Genomic DNA, 19357 nt, shown 5'->3' on the forward strand with positions numbered 1-19357 from the left:
AGGTGTCCCGTTTGCCCATGCTACTCAGTTGCACCAAAGGTACTACACGTACTTTGCCACTGCTATGCTGCAATACACATTTTAATAAAGATCTTTAACTTCCTCAATTATAATTAATTTTTTTACAATAGCTATAATGAAGTGGGAAGCGAATTAGGAAGGAGGATGCAGGAAATACTTTTAATTTACAAAATAACCTAAAACAAGTAGCAGCTGCTTTACAGCTGACTGCTGCACACAAACAAATTGCCCCAGGCCTAGTCCTCTCTCCCTCCACTGTCATCACTCCTCCTTTCAGTTTATGCTTCCAAATCAAGTCAAGTCACCTTTATTTGTATAGTGCTTTGTAAAGCTGCTTTGACAATCTGTATTGTATAGTGTCAAACAGGAAAATAGTTTGTCAATAATGCAAGAGGACAATAACAAAGCCATTTTTCCAGCTTAAGTCAGTTCATTGATTCAGTGATGTCATCATCTTCCAGAGCTCACCTTCGTCCTCCCCCTCACATGGCAAATACAAGTGCAAACCTGTGTTCAAATTTAATATTTATTCAAGTCTCATCTGATTGGAAATGCATTCATACAAGAAATTGCACACAACCCAATTACAATTTTCACCAAAATATTTTCAGTAGATCTGGTTGAAAATCCAAAAAGAAATATGTCATTTTCATTGTTAATTTGAGGAATTACCTAGCACAAAGTATTTTATACAGTGAGATCATGCAAGATTTTCTATCAGAAATAATTAAATCCATCCGTTAAAAAAAACAACTTACAGCAAACAGTATAGACATGCATTATTTACACATTAAGGTCTATTGGAATGGGAAACATTCTGTACTAAATCACTATAGTTAGCTAAGATGGATATATTAACATATGATCAGTACATGTCCCTTAGTGTAATGTCCCAAAGTTCATTACCGTCTGGGAGGTCCCTAAATCCCTGACATTAGGCCTCATCTTTCAATAAAAAAAAGACTTAAAAAGAAAAAAAGTATATTTTTAAGACATATATTCATTACACATAATATGGAGAGTATTTTTGATTAACACAAACCTATTTTTAAATCATCACTAAAAATGAGAGATGTATGGCTTTAGGAATATCACAATTTAGATTAAAAAGCACCAAAACTCCATTCCTACATTGCCTGTGAAGTCTTTTGCTTGTTCTAAAATTCACAACAGTTATATAAAATATAATTATATACATACACTAACCATACTGACATGCCAAAATTCATGAGTTTCGCTAACAGAATACTGGGATGTCACAAATCGTAGGACTTCAATTCCATCAACACCACAAATCCAGATTTTCAGTGCTGGCAAATCCTGGATTTTCTCGAATCTTCCAATAAATTCCACTTGTCACCCACACCTCTCTTCCAGCGTGATCTATGGTTTTTCTGATTAAATATTTGTACATTGTTTTAAATAAGGTATTTACAATTCCACTTTATTAGTTCATGAATGATCTATGCTGATTCACTCTGAATATGCAGAAGTTCATGGCTATTTTTAAATATTTATATTATTTGCAGAATATATTCCATTAACATATGTGGTCCTCTGAAGAAAATAATTAATCCTCAGATTTATAATTAAATATGTCAGATTACCAGCAGATTTTAGAAACAGAAATATGGAATAAATATTGGGACTCACACAAAGAAACGTGGAACATGCTCTTCACCCCTCTTGGTCATTGCCTTCCGTCTTTCACGTTGTTTCTCCTCTATTTCATCCTTACGTTTATCGGCTTCTTCCACTTTGCCATCTTCAAGAAGCCTATAAGTAAAAAAAATAGCTAACACAAATACATCTCACATCTTGCTACGTTATATGCACTAAAACAATGACATTCAGGTAAATTTGACCAAAATGGCAAACTACAAAACTTTGATAACTGAAATGAGTATACCAACTACAATGAATAAAACCTTATAGGTATACTCAGGGATTAAAGTTCCGTCGCTACATCGGATTTCCGTCAGTTCATAAAGCCAGTCACTTGCTTCATTCCTGAATGATTCAGCAGTTCGAACAAATCAATTTAATGAATGATTCAGTGATAAAATCAGTGACTTGCTGCCACCTGCTGGCGGATTTAATTTCATTTTTAGCGTAATTTCAGTTATTTAAATCATATTTCTGTATTCAAATTTTATATTTAAAACATTAATCTCCACATTAATTTATGAATTTAATTGCACTCATGCCACCTCTAAGCCTCATTGAATGTCTGAAAATGTACCTACAAGCCACTTTTGTGTTTTATTTTACATTTTTTATTTATAATTAATTTTTCATTAATACTAATTTCATGATTGGTAACTTATTTGTCTTATTCTACTTCTTATTATATTGCAGGGGTTAAAGCAAAAAAAAAAAAAATCTTTTGACTGAATTTTTCTACAACCAAACCCCATTCCTCAGCCATACCTGTCAGACACCCAGCTTAAGAGCAGTTTTTTTCTTGTAATTAGGAGCGCTTGTCCTAATTAAAAAATTTAGGAGCACCTTCTGATCAATAATCAACAATTCTGATAAAAAATTAGCCTTCCGTTTAGCCTACGTTTAATGAGGCTCAGAGGCAGCATGAGTGCAATTAAATTCATAAATTCAGGTGGAGATTAATGTTTTAAATATACAATTTTTAAAAATCCGCCAGCAGGTGGCGGCAAGTCACTTATTTTTATCACTGAATCATTCATTCAATTGAATCGTTCGAATGTCGAATGGCTTCAGGAATGAAGCAAGTGACTGTCTTTATGAACTGACGGAAATCCGTTGTAGCGACGGAAGACGGAACTCTGTATACTCCACCCAAAAATGAAAATTCTCTTATTTTCTCATCAACATGCTGTCCCAGATGTATAGACTGATTTTCTTTAGATGATGCAGAAGCACTAAGGACTGTTACACAAAGTTTCAAAACATGCTTACATCACACATCTGTAGAAAGAAAGTCATGTACATCTGGTGATGAGATGAGGAGAGAATTTGCATTTTTGGGTGGAGTTTCTCTTTAAGTATAAAATAGTGTAAAGTCAGTTTCTTAACCTGCAATACAAATTAGTACAACTGTTAGAGAAAGGTGATGCTGACACCAATCCTTACAAATTATTTACTGGCAATGATGCTTCAGCCAAGGTTTTGAATACAAATTACAGTGCAAAAGGTCAAATAGATTGTTTTATCTCTAATTACTGGACACATACCTTTGGTCTGGACGGAAACGAGTGTCTGTCGGGGGCAATTTATCCTTTATATCAGGCGTTAGTTCATTGAGCTCTCTGGCATACTGGGAGAAGCCATAGTAGTCAAAGTAAGCATCTGGTTGAGGATCTGTGAATTATGATTGTTTCTATCAAATTCAACATCCAACTAAACAATGTAAATTGGTTAAGAATATTGTGTGCGTGGTCACTTACTGGGCTTCCAAATGCATCGTGGGTTGGGAAGTGTATCACAGAAGATGCCTTCATGCCACGATCCCCCGAAGCGGTGAAGCACTCTGCCAGCACGGTCAAGGACAGTGCCCTGCTCTTCATTCTTGCTGTTTTCGTCACCCCAGTACCGCGACTGGACAAATGAGAATTACATTAGGTTTATATACACGTGTGACGATTTTATGTAAAGCTGGAAATCTGGTCTTAATTTTGCATGAACCATCTATCTCTTATATCTATCTTTATATCGCTCACTGAGAAAGAAGTTTTACAACATTTGTGTGCCTGCCTTCTCTTCATTTGCTTAGAAGCACTAGCACAGTATTATAGTTCATAGAAGTTCTAAAGTAATCTTCCTGTGCATTGAAGCTCTACCATAAAATGTTCTGCATAAAACTTCTAATACATTATGAACTGTCTTTCTGCATTGCAAATAAGACTTCATTTCACGAAAGAAACATCTTTCACATGGGTGAACTTTACTCTTAACATTGCATAAACCATCTAACTCTCACTGAGAAAGATGCTTTACAACATATATGTGCTTGATTTCTCTTCAATTGCTTAGAAGCACTAACACAGTATAGCACTCATATCATATCATGTGATATAAGAACATCTGTGTATAGCGAAATTAGTTTAATTTTGTTAAACTAAACTAAACATATAGTGCTTATATGTGTGTTTATACAAACACACATATAAGCACAAACTCTTTGAGGCACCGTGCTGTACAATAATTTAGTCTATTCTAGACCAGACAGTCACACACACACACAGCTTCTATGAACAGTTGTTCTGTGTTAATTCTTCTAAGCAAATGAAGTCACCAAAGAACACATAAACTCTAAAGCTTCTTTCCCAGTGAAATAGTTGCTTTATACAATGTAATGAGTAACATTAGGTCAGATTGAGTTAGACCTATCGGACTGCGCCATCTACAGTTTCATGCCAGAATTCTGTAGTTAATGTTAATTTCAACATTTACAATACTAATGCATTATTAAAATCAAAAGTTTTGCTTGTTAACATTAGTTAATGCACTGTGAATTAACATGACCACCCAAAAATGAAAATTCTCTTATTTTCTCATCAACATGCTGTCCCAGATGTATAGACTGATTTTCTTTAGATGATGCAGAAGCACTAAGGACTGTTACACAAAGTTTCAAAACATGCTTACATCACACATCTGTAGAAAGAAAGTCATGTACATCTGGTGATGAGATGAGGAGAGAATTTGCATTTTTGGGTGGAGTTTCTCTTTAAGTATAAAATAGTGTAAAGTCAGTTTCTTAACCTGCAATACAAATTAGTACAACTGTTAGAGAAAGGTGATGCTGACACCAATCCTTACAAATTATTTACTGGCAATGATGCTTCAGCCAAGGTTTTGAATACAAATTACAGTGCAAAAGGTCAAATAGATTGTTTTATCTCTAATTACTGGACACATACCTTTGGTCTGGACGGAAACGAGTGTCTGTCGGGGGCAATTTATCCTTTATATCAGGCGTTAGTTCATTGAGCTCTCTGGCATACTGGGAGAAGCCATAGTAGTCAAAGTAAGCATCTGGTTGAGGATCTGTGAATTATGATTGTTTCTATCAAATTCAACATCCAACTAAACAATGTAAATTGGTTAAGAATATTGTGTGCGTGGTCACTTACTGGGCTTCCAAATGCATCGTGGGTTGGGAAGTGTATCACAGAAGATGCCTTCATGCCACGATCCCCCGAAGCGGTGAAGCACTCTGCCAGCACGGTCAAGGACAGTGCCCTGCTCTTCATTCTTGCTGTTTTCGTCACCCCAGTACTGCGACTGGACAAATGAGAATTACATTAGGTTTATATACACGTGTGACGATTTTATGTAAAGCTGGAAATCTGGTCTTAATTTGTACAAAGATTCTTGGTTTTACAGTGTCCTCCACAAATATTGGCACTGCCAAACAACTCCTTTTTTACTGCCTCCACATTGTGATGTAACTTGCACCTGATCACCTCCACAACAACACATCAGTTCTTACTCTACCTGATCTCCCGCCCAGCAGTGGTGAGCAGTTAGAGAGTGGGGTATATACCCACATTTGCAGTCTTTGTACTTGACCACTTGTCTGCTTACATGATGTATTTCCTGTATTTGGCCCAAGTGTTCAAGTGGGCATAAATTATCGGGTAATGAGAAGTTCTACATACACTTGTGATCACAAGTGTATGTAGAACTTCTCATTACCCGATGAGACACACTTGGAGTGTTGTAAAAATGCAAGTGCTTAGTTTGATTTACAATACTTTGCATTTAAAAATAAACTTCTGAATGTCTGTTCAGTAGTTTCTATAACAGATGAGACAATTTATTAATTGTGGTGCTTCTAATTAAGTAATAAAAAGCAGTTGCAAATGTTGTACAAAAACATACTCATCTGTGCACCAATAAAACGTGCAGCACTTTGTGTTTTACTACCAGTATAACTTATTGATTATTTTCTATGTAGTGAACTACACTATATAGAAAGCTTTGCTGGGCTGTGAGATCTGGGCTTCACCTGAGATTCAGAGCCAAATTAGAGGGGTAATAATGACTTCAGAAAGAAGGCAGCATCACTGTTTTTACACAGAGATAGGTAGGTCTATTAGTAAAATCAGTAACACTTTACTATAAGGTTCATTAGTTAACATTAGTTAACTACTTTAGTTCACATCAACTAAGCATGAACAATACTTCTACAGCATTTATTAATCTTAGTTCTGTCATGACAACTCTCAGAGAGATTGGCATGGTAATGTACATGACAATGTTAATGTATTTGGTCTTGGTGGAATAGATCTGCAGCTGCTGCTGTGGCAGAGCAAGTACCGAGACTTGCTACTGCCAATACATCCACAACATGCTGCTGTGAGCATGTAAGAAATATTGCTGCTGAAAATATAACATTCATGTATGCTATATAGGGGTTATTTCATGTATCACCTTGTAGCAGATGGTGGAGGGTTTCTGAAGCAAGCTGCAACTGCTAGGCAAGCACTAGTCATATATTTGAATGTTGAGCAGCGAGCTCATTGGCTACCAATACAGGAGAGAACCAATCAGCTGTGCCAAGTGATAACGATGTCATTAGGTCAGATTGAGTTAGACCTATCGGACTGCGCCATCTACAGTTTCATGCCAGAATTCTGTAGTTAATGTTAATTTCAACATTTACAATACTAATGCATTATTAAAATCAAAAGTTTTGCTTGTTAACATTAGTTAATGCACTGTGAATTAACATGAACTAAGAATGAACGACTGTATTTTCATTAACTGACAATAACAGATTAATAACGTAATAAACATATTGTTCATTGTTAGTTTATGTTAGTTAATACATTATAATAAGGTTCCATTAGTTAATGTTAGTTAAAGTTACTGTAAAGTCCGTTGACTTTATTAATCTTTGTTGCAGAATGTGCCAGTGGTCAGGGAAAAAGGAAAAAAGGGAAAAACCACTTGTGTTTTGGTGTTGTTCTAATGCCTTTGTTTTTCAGACCACAAAAGGAGAAATAAAAAAAGCTTATGCTGTTCCATATGATGGCACTGAATAGTGACCAGCTTCAAGCTTTCACAAGAAAAAAAATAATAGTCAGAAGTATTACAGATTGATCAAATGTATGGTTTACAAATGTTCTGAAGGCACATAATAGGTTTGGTAAAAAAAAAAAACAGAAATGTAATTTATATTAATTATTATATTAATAATTAATAATTATATAATTATTAATAGTAATTAATAATAATTAATAATTATTATTACATTTCAATCTGTAATTATTTAGCAAAAAATCCCAACCTTGGGATTGCTTTGAATGAGACTATTATAGTGCAGAAATCGAGATTATTTAATCTTGATTCAATCATTTGATTTAAACATTTTGAGAAATTAAAACAAAACGTGACTCACAGCTCCTAGAAATTTATGCACTGCTTTATTCTCTAATGAATATCTCTGTTGTTGCAACAGCAGCAAAGTAAGTTCTCACATTCACATTTGTCAACTGACAACCGGAATTCTAGTCTGGAGATATTCACCTTGGAGAAGAAAGTAAACTTATTTACACTTATATACACAAACTTAAATGCTTTTGGGGGTTTTCTGAGTGTCGTGTTTTATGTTTTGTTTAGATAAATCTAGATTACTCCAAGCTGTACACTTTGCTAATATGAACGTTCAGTCATGTACAACAGACCAACAGCCCAGGCCTACAACCAGATCCTATCAGATGTCCTCAGAACACTTATAGCACAAGTCGTATACGATTATTCTTTGATACTTTTAAATTTTTCTGTTAACGCTTGAAGCTAGTCACTATTAACTTCCATGACATGGAGTGCAAGCTCCTTTTGTGGTCTGAAAAAGAAAGGTCATACAGCATTAAAACATCACCAGGGTGAGTAAATAATGACTGAATATTTATAGTTTAAGTGAAGAAATACAAAAACAACTAAAACTCACTTTGACAAATGTGATCTTGCAGGTGCACTCATTGTTGTTGAGATTACGAATGACGATGTCACCGTAGTGCTCGAGTGATCTCTGTTGACTGAACACATTGTGGATGCAAGTGACTGCTTTATTCCACTCATAATGATCACCGTAGCTGAAGAGGAAAGAACAATAAGAAAAATTCATCAGATACACAGTGACCAGATTATTTTGTTCAATTTATGGAATATAGTACACAACTAGTTAATTAAAAAAATAACCAGTTTCCTTGGATTTCGATGATACAGATGTGGCCTTTAAGAAATGCACACTTTTACAAACTGCAGTACTCAATTCGTCACATGTGATCATGGAGTGCCCAGCAGGCACGCTTCTTAGAATTTAAGTAAATTTGTTGTGCTTCACTCAATCTCCACCTGGTGGCGCATGGAACAACGTTCAAGTCAAAGAGGCATGACAAAAGTCTAGCGTAGAGATCGACAGATAATCGGTTTTCCCCATATTTAAGCACATTTCCATTAACAGACATCGTTTTGTAATATCAGATACACCGTTTTGAGAATTGCGAGCAAGACCTCTGCATCTTGAGGAGAGATGAGTCAACAACTGTGTTTACAGGCAAAATAACTTGATTTGCTTTAATTGTTCTACTTTAACATATCATCCAATAATGCACAAATGAGATGTGTTACATAAATTGATATGTAGTTTAAGCTTGGCATTGAGAAATAGAGATAAACTCAAGGAGACTCATGCAATCCATAGACATGCCCCAAAGATGTTACTTTACATGAGTTAAATAAGCAGTCTTAAACAAGTGCATGTTGGAAAACAAAACAGCTTACTTTAACTCTCTCTGTTGTTTATGCAATATACTCTTGTAAAGCTGCCGTTTATGAGTCCCATTCACTCACTGGGTTGATGCTCAAGCATGTTGCAGTTCGGCCACTGTATGTCGCTTTTAACAAGATCCACTCGCTCAAGACTCCCTAAATTACATTAACAACCTTTATTTCGTTAACAAGCATCCACGTACTATGTAAAGGTATAATTAAAAACAGCACTCTGTCAGCAAGTATTTCATAATCTAGACAGATGAGAATACTATTAATATTTCTGATAACATGCTAGTTAAGACGGACTCTGTATTTCCAATTACATATTTGCGGTTTTGTTCATCAATTTCCTCACAACTTACTCCAGCCGCTGGCTTCACACTTTAGCCTATTAAACATATACTGTAGTTTTATACAGCAGATGCTGAACATTTTAAAACTGTAGTTTAAAATGAATGATTACATTTATGAAAATTGTATAGACTCCCCTGCCATTTATTTGTTCTCCATATCTCTATTTGTTCTCACATTTGGCTTTGTAAATCCGTTTTGTGTATTGTTAATATATTATTGCTAGAATGCCACACTAACGTAGCAAGCTTTTTTTTTTAAGGTGGTTTACAATGTTTTTTTATTTTTTTTTAATTTGTTAGAATTCTTTTTGTTCTTTATTTGTTACCTGTTTGTTTATCTGATCAAAGCTTTTATTTAACAAAGGCAATGACAGCGCCCCCTTTATTTCTTTCAATATCAGACCCCTTTATTTATTGATGTAGAAATAAGAGTTGTTTTGTTTGCAAGGAGGGAGTGAAATTACAGTATTGACCATGTTATATAAAAATGTTTGTACAGTTCAGTACTGTTGTTATAATTGTCAAAAACAGAAGTGAAAAAAATAAATATCAGTTCTCGGCCATATAAACATGCAAATAATCAGTATCGTTCTAAAAAAACCATCAATTTCTGTCGATCTCTTGTATTTTATTTTATTTTTTTTAATCTTCTCAGAGTTCATGAAATATGATTGGAATGAAATTAACGTGCTATTAACTGGTTTCCAGATTTTACAGTGAGCAGGCTCAGCCCTGCGTTTGGGTAGAGAGAAAAGAATCACTACTGTGCAGACTCTGGCTCCAAATGACATCATTTTTGCAAGATGACAGCAGCCATACTGAGATGTTTTGGCTTCACTTTTCTGTAGTGGAAGGAAGTGGAGAAACATCGTCCATCTTTTTTTACAGTCTATGGTAACTACTGTAAAATGTGATGAGACATTTATTGGTCAATGTTTCTGCGAAAAAGACTAATGAAGAGATCTAGGATTAAAACGCAGAAGATGAAGCAGATGAAAAAATATTGCATTTTACAGCATCACCTCATCTGTACTTAAAAAAAACGCAGACCCTGTGTCTTTATTTGATGTTATTTAGATTTATTTATTTAGCCCGCACCCTGTAGCTAGAATGCATATTGCTTGTCTGTCAAGATCGGCAAAACACAAATTTGAACTTGTTCTAATAGTGTAAACAGTCTTTGGCCAGGAAGATGGGATATTTGCACTTAGTTTATTTTAAAGGAGTTATGAACGGCATTTCTTAATTTGATGTTTCCTGACGTGCACTTATAATGTTACTATGATTTTTACATCAAAAATGGCAATAATTTAGAAATAAAAGAACATTTTTTACCCTGATTTTAGCCCTCTGATTTGAACGCTCTGTTGGAAAGGGTGTGCCTGTTTTTAGGCTTCAATGGAATTGAAAGCCTAAAAATAGCAATAGCCATTGCTATGATTGGCTAACATCTTTTCATATGAAGTAAGTATTACACGTGGACCTCTCTCAAAAACTTTTACGCAGAGAGTCCTAACGTTGCAAAAGGGAGCAGAATTTCAACAGCCTTCTGACCTATCAGTGGGAACGTCCTCTCCACACAAAGCCAGAAAGTGTTTGTGATGAAAACTTTAGCCTCATGCTAGAGTCATCTGAAGCAGTGAATGGATCTCTCACCTAGTCAAACTGCACACTGTTGTTGGAAAAAGTTGTTATATTTTCAAAAGACCGTATTTCCTTGCTCGAGTTTCCTGCCCCACATTTCCAGTTTTCAGATGAATGAGCTGACTTGGTCTGCCAGATATGGTAGGTATTTGTCTCTGCCCTGCAGCTGGAGGTATAGTTGATGCAACTTGAAGAAAATGTCGCGGAGATATGCCAGCTTCATTAGAAATTGTTTATTACAAAACTTGCTGGCAAGCTAATTCAAGCCTTCTTCCTGCAGAAACATTTGAATTTGCTCCCGGAGCTCAAACACTCTGGACAGCACTTTGCTGCAGGAGAGCCATCTCGCTTCACTGTGAAACAGCACAGCAGTGTGATCGCTGCCAATCTCCTCACAGAACGCGGAAAAAAGTCATGAATTCAGTGGTCTTGTTTTGATGTAGTTGACCGTGATAACTTCAGACAAAACATTATTTAAAACTGCCATGATGCAAGTGCTTCTCAATGTATAATGCAGATTGTCCACTGCGCTTTCATAAATCCTGTAAATAAGTTCCCAAGCAGTCCTCCCATTTAATCCCAGCCTCTTGTCAAGTACGAATCTATAATCTTAAATTCATCAGTCGCAGGGGCGCGGGAAGATGTTTTCTGTTGGGGGTGCTGTGTGTGTCCGTGTTGGGTGAAAGGGGGGGATGTTTCACTTGCGTCGGTGCTCGTGCTGGTGTTGTTTGGATGCCGATTTTGGAATGTTTTTGCTGGGATGGGCATTTAAAAAAATCTGAAATTCGCTTTTGCACCATTGTCTCCTTGTGAATTAATCTTGTTCGCATTCTGTACAGTTCATTTTCTGATACACGCGCTAGCGTCACGTGTTCATGAGGATTAGGCTAATCATCCCATATAGAAAACATCACAAGTAAATTAATCATGTTTATAAAAATAAACATGGGTTTATTATAGCCCACTTACAATTTACATTTCAGAGATCATTACAAATAAATTATTAAATGCTAAAACTGAATGAATTTAAATGAACAAACTTGGCGTTGCATTTGCAACCATGTGAAAACAGGGGGTGCTGCAGCCCCCTCAGCACCCCTACTTCCCGCGTCCCTGATCAGTCGTGGCTCTTTTTGGGATGTATTTGCAAAACAGTAAATCCTCATTCATTGACTCAAAATCAACAAATCGCATATACGCTATTAACCAACTATCCTTGTTGCTATCAGTGGCCTCATCGACTTATAAAGCGCAAAGCGCTTTCGTCTCATTTTCTCAATGATCTGTTCCTCAATGTCATTTGCAATATCACAAATTCGTCTTTGTTATGGAGTCATTAGACACTGGGATGGTCTTTAATTTCATGACACTCGCCTCATCAAGCATAACTAACACCTTATCTATGGCAGCGGGAAGAATCAACTCTTCAGCAATCGTGTGAGATTTCTTGCATTGTGCAATGCGATAGGCAATTTTGTAAGAAGCCAGTTGCACTTTCGCTGTTGCTGAAGTGGCTTTTACAAAATGAGTTTGCTGCCCATGATATTGATCAAGTTTTCTTTTGAAAAACTCAAGTGGCTTTTGAACCCAATTCGGATGCATGCTCTCAATGTGTCTTCTTAATTTTGTGGGTTTCATGCTGTCCACTGCCAGCGTTTTAAGGCATAGGACACATATAGGCCTATCCTCCTCGCCAATGACATTAACAGTGAAGCCGAGAGCAAGATATTGTAAATCCGTCATATTTTCTGCACTTAGCTTTTGAATGACCAGCACCTGCCTGGGTCTGTGTGACTTCATCTATGGCTTTTCTCTTCCCTTTCACAAACCGATCCATCTCCCATTCTACATCCGTTGGCTGTTTACGGTTTTATTACTTCTTTTCTTTTTCTGCTGATGGTCCACGCCCCCCACTTTGAGAACCACTGATATAATTTAATCAAAATTTAAATAACTCATCTCACTAACGCTCCAGCGGCCGAGGCCAAAGACGCAATGATGCAGAAGTAGGCGTTTTGATCTCATTCTGCAGAGGCGGGCTTTCGTCTCACTATTACGTCATAATGTGAAAATAATCTGAAACTAGTTGTTTTCTGATCTTGGTTTCAATAAAAGCTGTTTTTGGACTAACAAGGAAGTTTTGAGCTCTAAAACTTACAGGATGTTTTTATAGTACAGTAATTGCCAAAAGTTTTGGCAATGACATAAATTTTGTGTTTTGCAAAGTTTGCTGCTTCAGTATTTAAATATTAACAATGATAAGCATATCATAAGATTTAAAGGCTTTTAAAAGTTGATCACAGTTTGTGGGCTTCTGCTTGTCCACTCGCCTTTTGAGCACTGACCACAGGTTCTTTATAGCAGTGGTTCTCAAACCAGCCCTGCACATTTTGTATGTCTCCCTCATCTATCACACCTGATTCAACTCATCAGCTCATTAGTGGAGACTGCAAGACCTGAAGTGGGTATGTCAGATATAGGGAGACATACAAAATGTGCAGTGCTGGGGGTACTTCATGGAGAGGTTTGAGAACCACTGCTCTATAGGATTGAGAGGGGAGTTGCCTGGCCACGGATCCAAAATTTCAATGTAATGATCTTCAAGCCACTTCTTTATCACTCTTGCTTTGTAAATGCACAGATCATCACCAAATAGCTCATGGATCATTGGAAGAAGTTGCTCTTGCAGGATGTTTTGATACCATTCTTTATTCATGGCAGTGTTTTTGGGCAGAATTATGAGAAAGCCCACTCCCTTGGTTGAAAAGCAACCCCACACATGGATGGTCTCAGGATGCTTTACTGTTTGCACAACACAGGACTCATGATAGCAATTTCTAACCATTTCTAACAAGAACAATGATTGGAAGCGCTTCTTCCCTCCTTTTATAGCAATCAGTCTGCTCTTACAATCTAATTAGTATGATAGTGATTTGACTGACTAGTACTCATTCACACTTTCACATGTGCTGCTGATATGATTAGTCAATTAATGTTAGCTGGTCATTTTGTGTCAGGATAAAAAAAAAAAAAAAGATTTTTTTTGTTTTTTTTTTGTGAAAAGTTAAATTTTTTTTGGCCAATGAAGCTTTTAGCAATTATTTAAAATGCATCTGATCATTCTACACAATAATCTAGAAACAATGTGAATGAACACCACAACAGCTTAAGCAGCAAACTTAGCAAAACACAAAATTTATGTCACTGCCAAAACTTTTGGCCATGACTGTACAATGACCTCTTACAAGTCAAAACATCAAGGAAAATTTTATTTCTCAATTCATGACCCCTTTAAATTAAACTGAATGTACATTTTATTACATTACATTTAATATAATGCTTGATGCACTGCTTTTAGATTATGGGCTATTCAGTTTGTCAGTTTTTCATATTCTATAGAGAAGAAAAAGCTTGAAGGAAAAATATTTTTCTCATTGATTTGGTAGTAAATAGAGCATAAGACAAGACAAAAATTTGTAGGTTTCTGGTCGTTGTTTTTACGCATGAGCTTCAAAACTGCAAAGTACAGGTCCTTGGTTCTAAAGAAGGGGAAGGTTACAGACAGATTCCGCTTCAGGTTGGGAGAATACCAGATCCCATCAGTCACTGAGAGTCCGGTGAAGAGCCTGGGGAAGGTCTTCAACTGTAGACTGAGTGACAGAGACTCCATCAAGGCAGCCGGTGCTGACCTGGAGGGATGGTTGAGAACAGTTGATAAGTCTGGGCTCCCTGGAAGATTCAAGGCCTGGGTCTACCAGCATGGAATCCTCCCAAGAATCCTCTGGCCTCTACTTATCTATGAGGTCCCCATGACTGTGGTAGAAGGTTTTGAGCAAAAGGTGAGCAGCTATCTACGTAGATGGCTGGGTCTACCGCGTAGCCTGAGTAACATCGGGCTATATGGGAAAACCAACAAGCTCAGGCTCCCTTTTAGCTCAGTCAGGGAGGAGTTCATCGTTGCACGGGCACGGGAACATCTGCAGTACTCTGGATCCAGAGATGCCAAAGTGTCCGGCGCAGGGATTGTTGTGAGGACAGGAAGGAAGTGGAGGGCAGCCGAGGCAGTCCAGCAAGCAGAGACTTGGCTGAAGCACAAAGCCATCCTTGGAACAGTGGCGCAAGGCAGAGCCGGACTTGGGAGCCTAAGAGCGACCTGATATGACTCTGCCGGCGGAAAGGAGAGAGTCTGGTACAGGAGGAGGTGCGAGCTTCAGTCGAGGAAGAGCGAACCAGCAGAGCAGTGGCCATGCGGCAGCAGGGCGCCTGGATGAAGTGGGAGCAGGCGATGGAGCGGAGTATCACTTGGAAGGACATCTGGAAGTGGAACCCCCAGAGAATCAAGTTCTTGATTCAGGGGGTCTATGATGTCCTCCCATGTCCATTCAACCTGTGCACATGGGGCAAAATAGAAACACCTGCATGCCCCCTTTGTTCCAAAGTAGGGACATTAGAACACATCCTGAGCAGCTGCTCCAAGGCGCTGGGTGAGGGCCGGTATCGATGGAGGCACGACCAGGTCCTCAAATTCATCACTGAGGCAATCAGTAAGGGGATCAAGGACAGCCGACACAAAAGTTGCAGCCAAGGCTATTCACTTCATCAGGGAAAGACAAAAGCCAGAGAAAGCATTGAAAAACTAATGACAGTTGACCTGGAAAGGCAGCTGAAAATTCCAACATACATCACCAAGTCCAAATTGAGACCTGACATCTTGGTCTCTGAGGCCACAAAACAACTGATCTTGTTGGAGCTGACAGTGCCCTGGGAGGAGAGAATGGAGGAGGCTCAAGAGAGAAAGAGGGAGAAATACCAAGAACTGGTGGAGGATTGTCGGAGGAACGGATGGAGGACCAGGTGTATGCCAGTAGAGGTGGGCAGCAGGGGGTTTGCCAGTCACTCCCTGAGCAAGGCCTACGGTACGTTGGGCATAACAGGTGTTAACCGAAGAAGAGCCATAGGTAACAACGTTAGCGGGACAGCTAAAGACATCAAACCCGGACGTTTCATTCTTTCGGAGCTGTGGTAACTCCCATATATATATACTGTATATATATGTATTTGAGGTGTGCGATTTCATTTGGAAGTGGATCTTTATTTTAAAGTAAGGATTTGCTCATCTGCAGTGTCTCAAAAACATTCCTTGTCGATGTTAGAATGACATTGTACTGTCAAATGACATGTAATGTTGAATGTACTGTATAATTATTTTACATTTATTTTGGGTTGAAAAATTCTCTGTGGATGTGACGCTGCAAAACACTAGTACATTGATGTGTCGGCATTTCAATTATACATGAGACTACGTGGCCTTGTAAGATGATGCTGTCATTTATGCTTAATTATTCATGACAGAACATGGCGCTAGCCTGTGACAGTCGCTATAAACTGACCAATCATATACAGTTGTTGACAGGACCAATAACCATGGGGAAAGCCATGCAATACCCTTGAATTCTTACACCACAGAAACACTCCTGTCTATGTAAAGATTGCAGTTCAGCATAGTCTATGACACAAACTCGATCCATCCAGTCCCAGAGAGTAACCAGTATTTAAAGATCTAAAGACCACCAGTCAGTCATGCCTCCACAGGCTGTTCATGACGCCTGCGAGCCCTGTCTCACCCCATGTCCAAATACCTGCACGTGCGGTCTTTGCACTTGACCACTTATATGACGTATTTCCTGTATTTGGTCCAAGTGAGCATGAAGTCCACAAGTGTGTGTAGAACTTTTCATTACCTGATGGGACACACTTATAGAGTAGTAAAAATGCAAGTGTTTACAGAGTTTTATTTTAATTTTAAATACTTTGCATTTTAAAATCAACTTCTAAATGTCTGTTCAGTAGTCCCTATAACAGATGACAATTTAATTTTGTGGCGCTTCTAATTAAGTGCTAAAAAGCCGTTGCAAATGTTGTACAAAATAATTATCATCACTACTCATTTGCACCAATAAAACGTGCAACTCTTTGTTTTACAACCAAATTATATGCAATACCTAATGATTATTAATATTTAACATACATTGGAAAGGTTTCCGTGACCTCTTGCGAGATCTCGGCAAAAAGACTCACAATCGTGAGGAATCATATTTCCACAACATGATGCTCCGGAGCAGTATTTGAGATACTGTGGATTTAGTGTGCATTAAGGGCACTGCGCTTTGGCTTTTTTAAGACCTGGGACAGTCTTGCGCACTTACTTCCTGACACGTGCTCTCAAGTGGCCAAGACCGCAAGTGTGGGTATTTGGACAAGGGGTTCATAGTGGTCATGCATCAGAGGCTAAAGATGACCCTACCACCTGCACAAATTGTTTCAATCTGTCAGCTCATGCCAGGTGATAACAGCCAGCTGCCATCAGCGCAGGACCCTCTCACGGAGTGTTGGTCTGGCTAAGGGGTGAGCTTAAAGGAGGAAGCCTTATCAGATGTTCTGGTGGCAAGTACCCCATATGACGGAGATATGGAAACACAACTTACTATGAATGAACACAAGACAGAAGGCATTGGGCTGGCTGAATTGTCAGGTCCAGATCCTAATCCACTTCAAGGTTTGCTTAAAGGGATAGTTCACCCAAAAATGAAAATTTGATGTTTATCTGCTTACCCCCAGGGCATCCAAGATGTAGGTGACTTTGTTTCTTCAGTAGAACACATTTGATGATTTTTAAGTCCAACCGTTGGAGTCCATCAGTCTTACTAAAGACATCAGACCCGGACGTTTCATTCTTTCGGAGCTGTGGTAACTCCCTGAGCAAGGCCTACGGTACTGAGCAAGGCCTACGGTACGTTGGGCATAACAGGTGTTAACCGAAGAAGAGCCATAGGTAACAATGTGGAGGCAGCAGAAAAAGCTTCCAGATGGCTCTGGTTGAAGAGGGGAGAGCAGTGGGGGCAGTAGAATGCCACTTGGACACAGGCCAAATCAGCAGGCCAAAACAGGTCTGATCAGCCTCGGTCGGGTCACCAGGACGAGGGTGTGTGTTGTAAGACCCGAAACACCCAGTGACTCCTGGAAACAACACTGATGATGTGTCCAAGCTCGTGCATCAGAAGATGTTTTCTGTGAAATACACATGATAAAGGAGGTCATATATGTCCCAAAATTAACATTATTAATATTTAACATACATTGGAAAGGTTTCCGTGACCTCTTGCGAGATCTCGGCAAAAAGACTCACAATCGTGAGGAATCATATTTCCACAACATGATGCTCCGGAGCAGTATTTGAGATACTGTGGATTTAGTGTGCATTAAGGGCACTGCGCTTTGGCTTTTTTAAGACCTGGGACAGTCTTGCGCACTTACTTCCTGACACGTGCTCTCAAGTGGCCAAGACCGCAAGTGTGGGTATTTGGACAAGGGGTTCATAGTGGTCATGCATCAGAGGCTAAAGATGACCCTACCACCTGCACAAATTGTTTCAATCTGTCAGCTCATGCCAGGTGATAACAGCCAGCTGCCATCAGCGCAGGACCCTCTCACGGAGTGTTGGTCTGGCTAAGGGGTGAGCTTAAAGGAGGAAGCCTTATCAGATGTTCTGGTGGCAAGTACCCCATATGACGGAGATATGGAAACACAACTTACTATGAATGAACACAAGACAGAAGGCATTGGGCTGGCTGAATTGTCAGGTCCAGATCCTAATCCACTTCAAGGTTTGCTTAAAGGGATAGTTCACCCAAAAATGAAAATTTGATGTTTATCTGCTTACCCCCAGGGCATTCCAGATGGCTCTGGTTGAAGAGGGGAGAGCAGTGGGGGCAGTAGAATGCCACTTGGACACAGGCCAAATCAGCAGGCCAAAACAGGTCTGATCAGCCTCGGTCGGGTCACCAGGACGAGGGTGTGTGTTGTAAGACCCGAAACACCCAGTGACTCCTGGAAACAACACTGATGATGTGTCCAAGGTCGTGCATCAGAAGAAGTTTTCTGTGAACCACACTACCCCACGTTTTAGATGATCCGGAATGTATAGCAGAGCATATAAAACTAAGCGCTATAGTAATGCGATTTGATTTATCAGTGATCAAATACCCATTGCAAACATGTAAAAATACTGTTAATAACAGAATAATGAATATTATATTGGCATGCGCACGGTACACAAACTTGCTCGCCCATGTTTAATGTGCTCTGCCGCTTCAGTACATGACATGACTGCCGCCTACTGATCACGTATTTCCTGTACCAGAGCATTCATAGTGGCCCTGCATGCTACTGTGACCATGTGTGAGATCCTTTCCCTTCGATGTGCATTCTCAATGGCCACATCTGTATATAAAACTCAAAACTGAATGAAAATGAATATCCAAAGACACTTTTAACATCTCTCAATAACTGACTATTTTAAATTAAAATAAAATGATTTGATTCTCAGCTGTGTAGAGAGCTCAGTTGAACCATACTCACTTTGGCAGAGTGACATTAACCATTCCGGTTGAAACGATTTCCACTGACTTCCCCCAGAACTTATTTTTCCATCTCTGGTCTGAAAATGTAGAAGGACTGAATGAATTAACAAATAAAAAAATATAATAAATGTGTGTGTAAATGTAAATATAAATATA

General features: G+C 38.6%; 1 protein-coding gene across 1 annotated transcript in view; it reads right to left on the minus strand.

The window, feature by feature from the left end:
* Window positions 1-533: 533 nt before the first annotated feature.
* Window positions 534-19357, minus strand: part of LOC107660947 (oxysterol-binding protein-related protein 6-like) — a 30262-nt gene continuing 11438 nt past the window's right edge. Inside the window, exons 4-9 of the mRNA XM_016450391.1 lie at window positions 19200-19278; window positions 7958-8102; window positions 5133-5283; window positions 4920-5046; window positions 1675-1797; window positions 534-1415 (exon numbers count right to left, since the gene is read on the minus strand). Coding sequence (XP_016305877.1) covers window positions 1304-1415; window positions 1675-1797; window positions 4920-5046; window positions 5133-5283; window positions 7958-8102; window positions 19200-19278 — 737 coding nt within the window. The 3' untranslated portion in view covers window positions 534-1303. The remainder of the gene's footprint in view (window positions 1416-1674; window positions 1798-4919; window positions 5047-5132; window positions 5284-7957; window positions 8103-19199; window positions 19279-19357) is intronic.

Source organism: Sinocyclocheilus anshuiensis, unplaced genomic scaffold (assembly GCF_001515605.1).
Source record: "Sinocyclocheilus anshuiensis isolate Anshui unplaced genomic scaffold, SAMN03320099.WGS_v1.1 scaffold4252, whole genome shotgun sequence".
Taxonomy (NCBI): Eukaryota; Metazoa; Chordata; class Actinopteri; order Cypriniformes; family Cyprinidae; genus Sinocyclocheilus; species Sinocyclocheilus anshuiensis.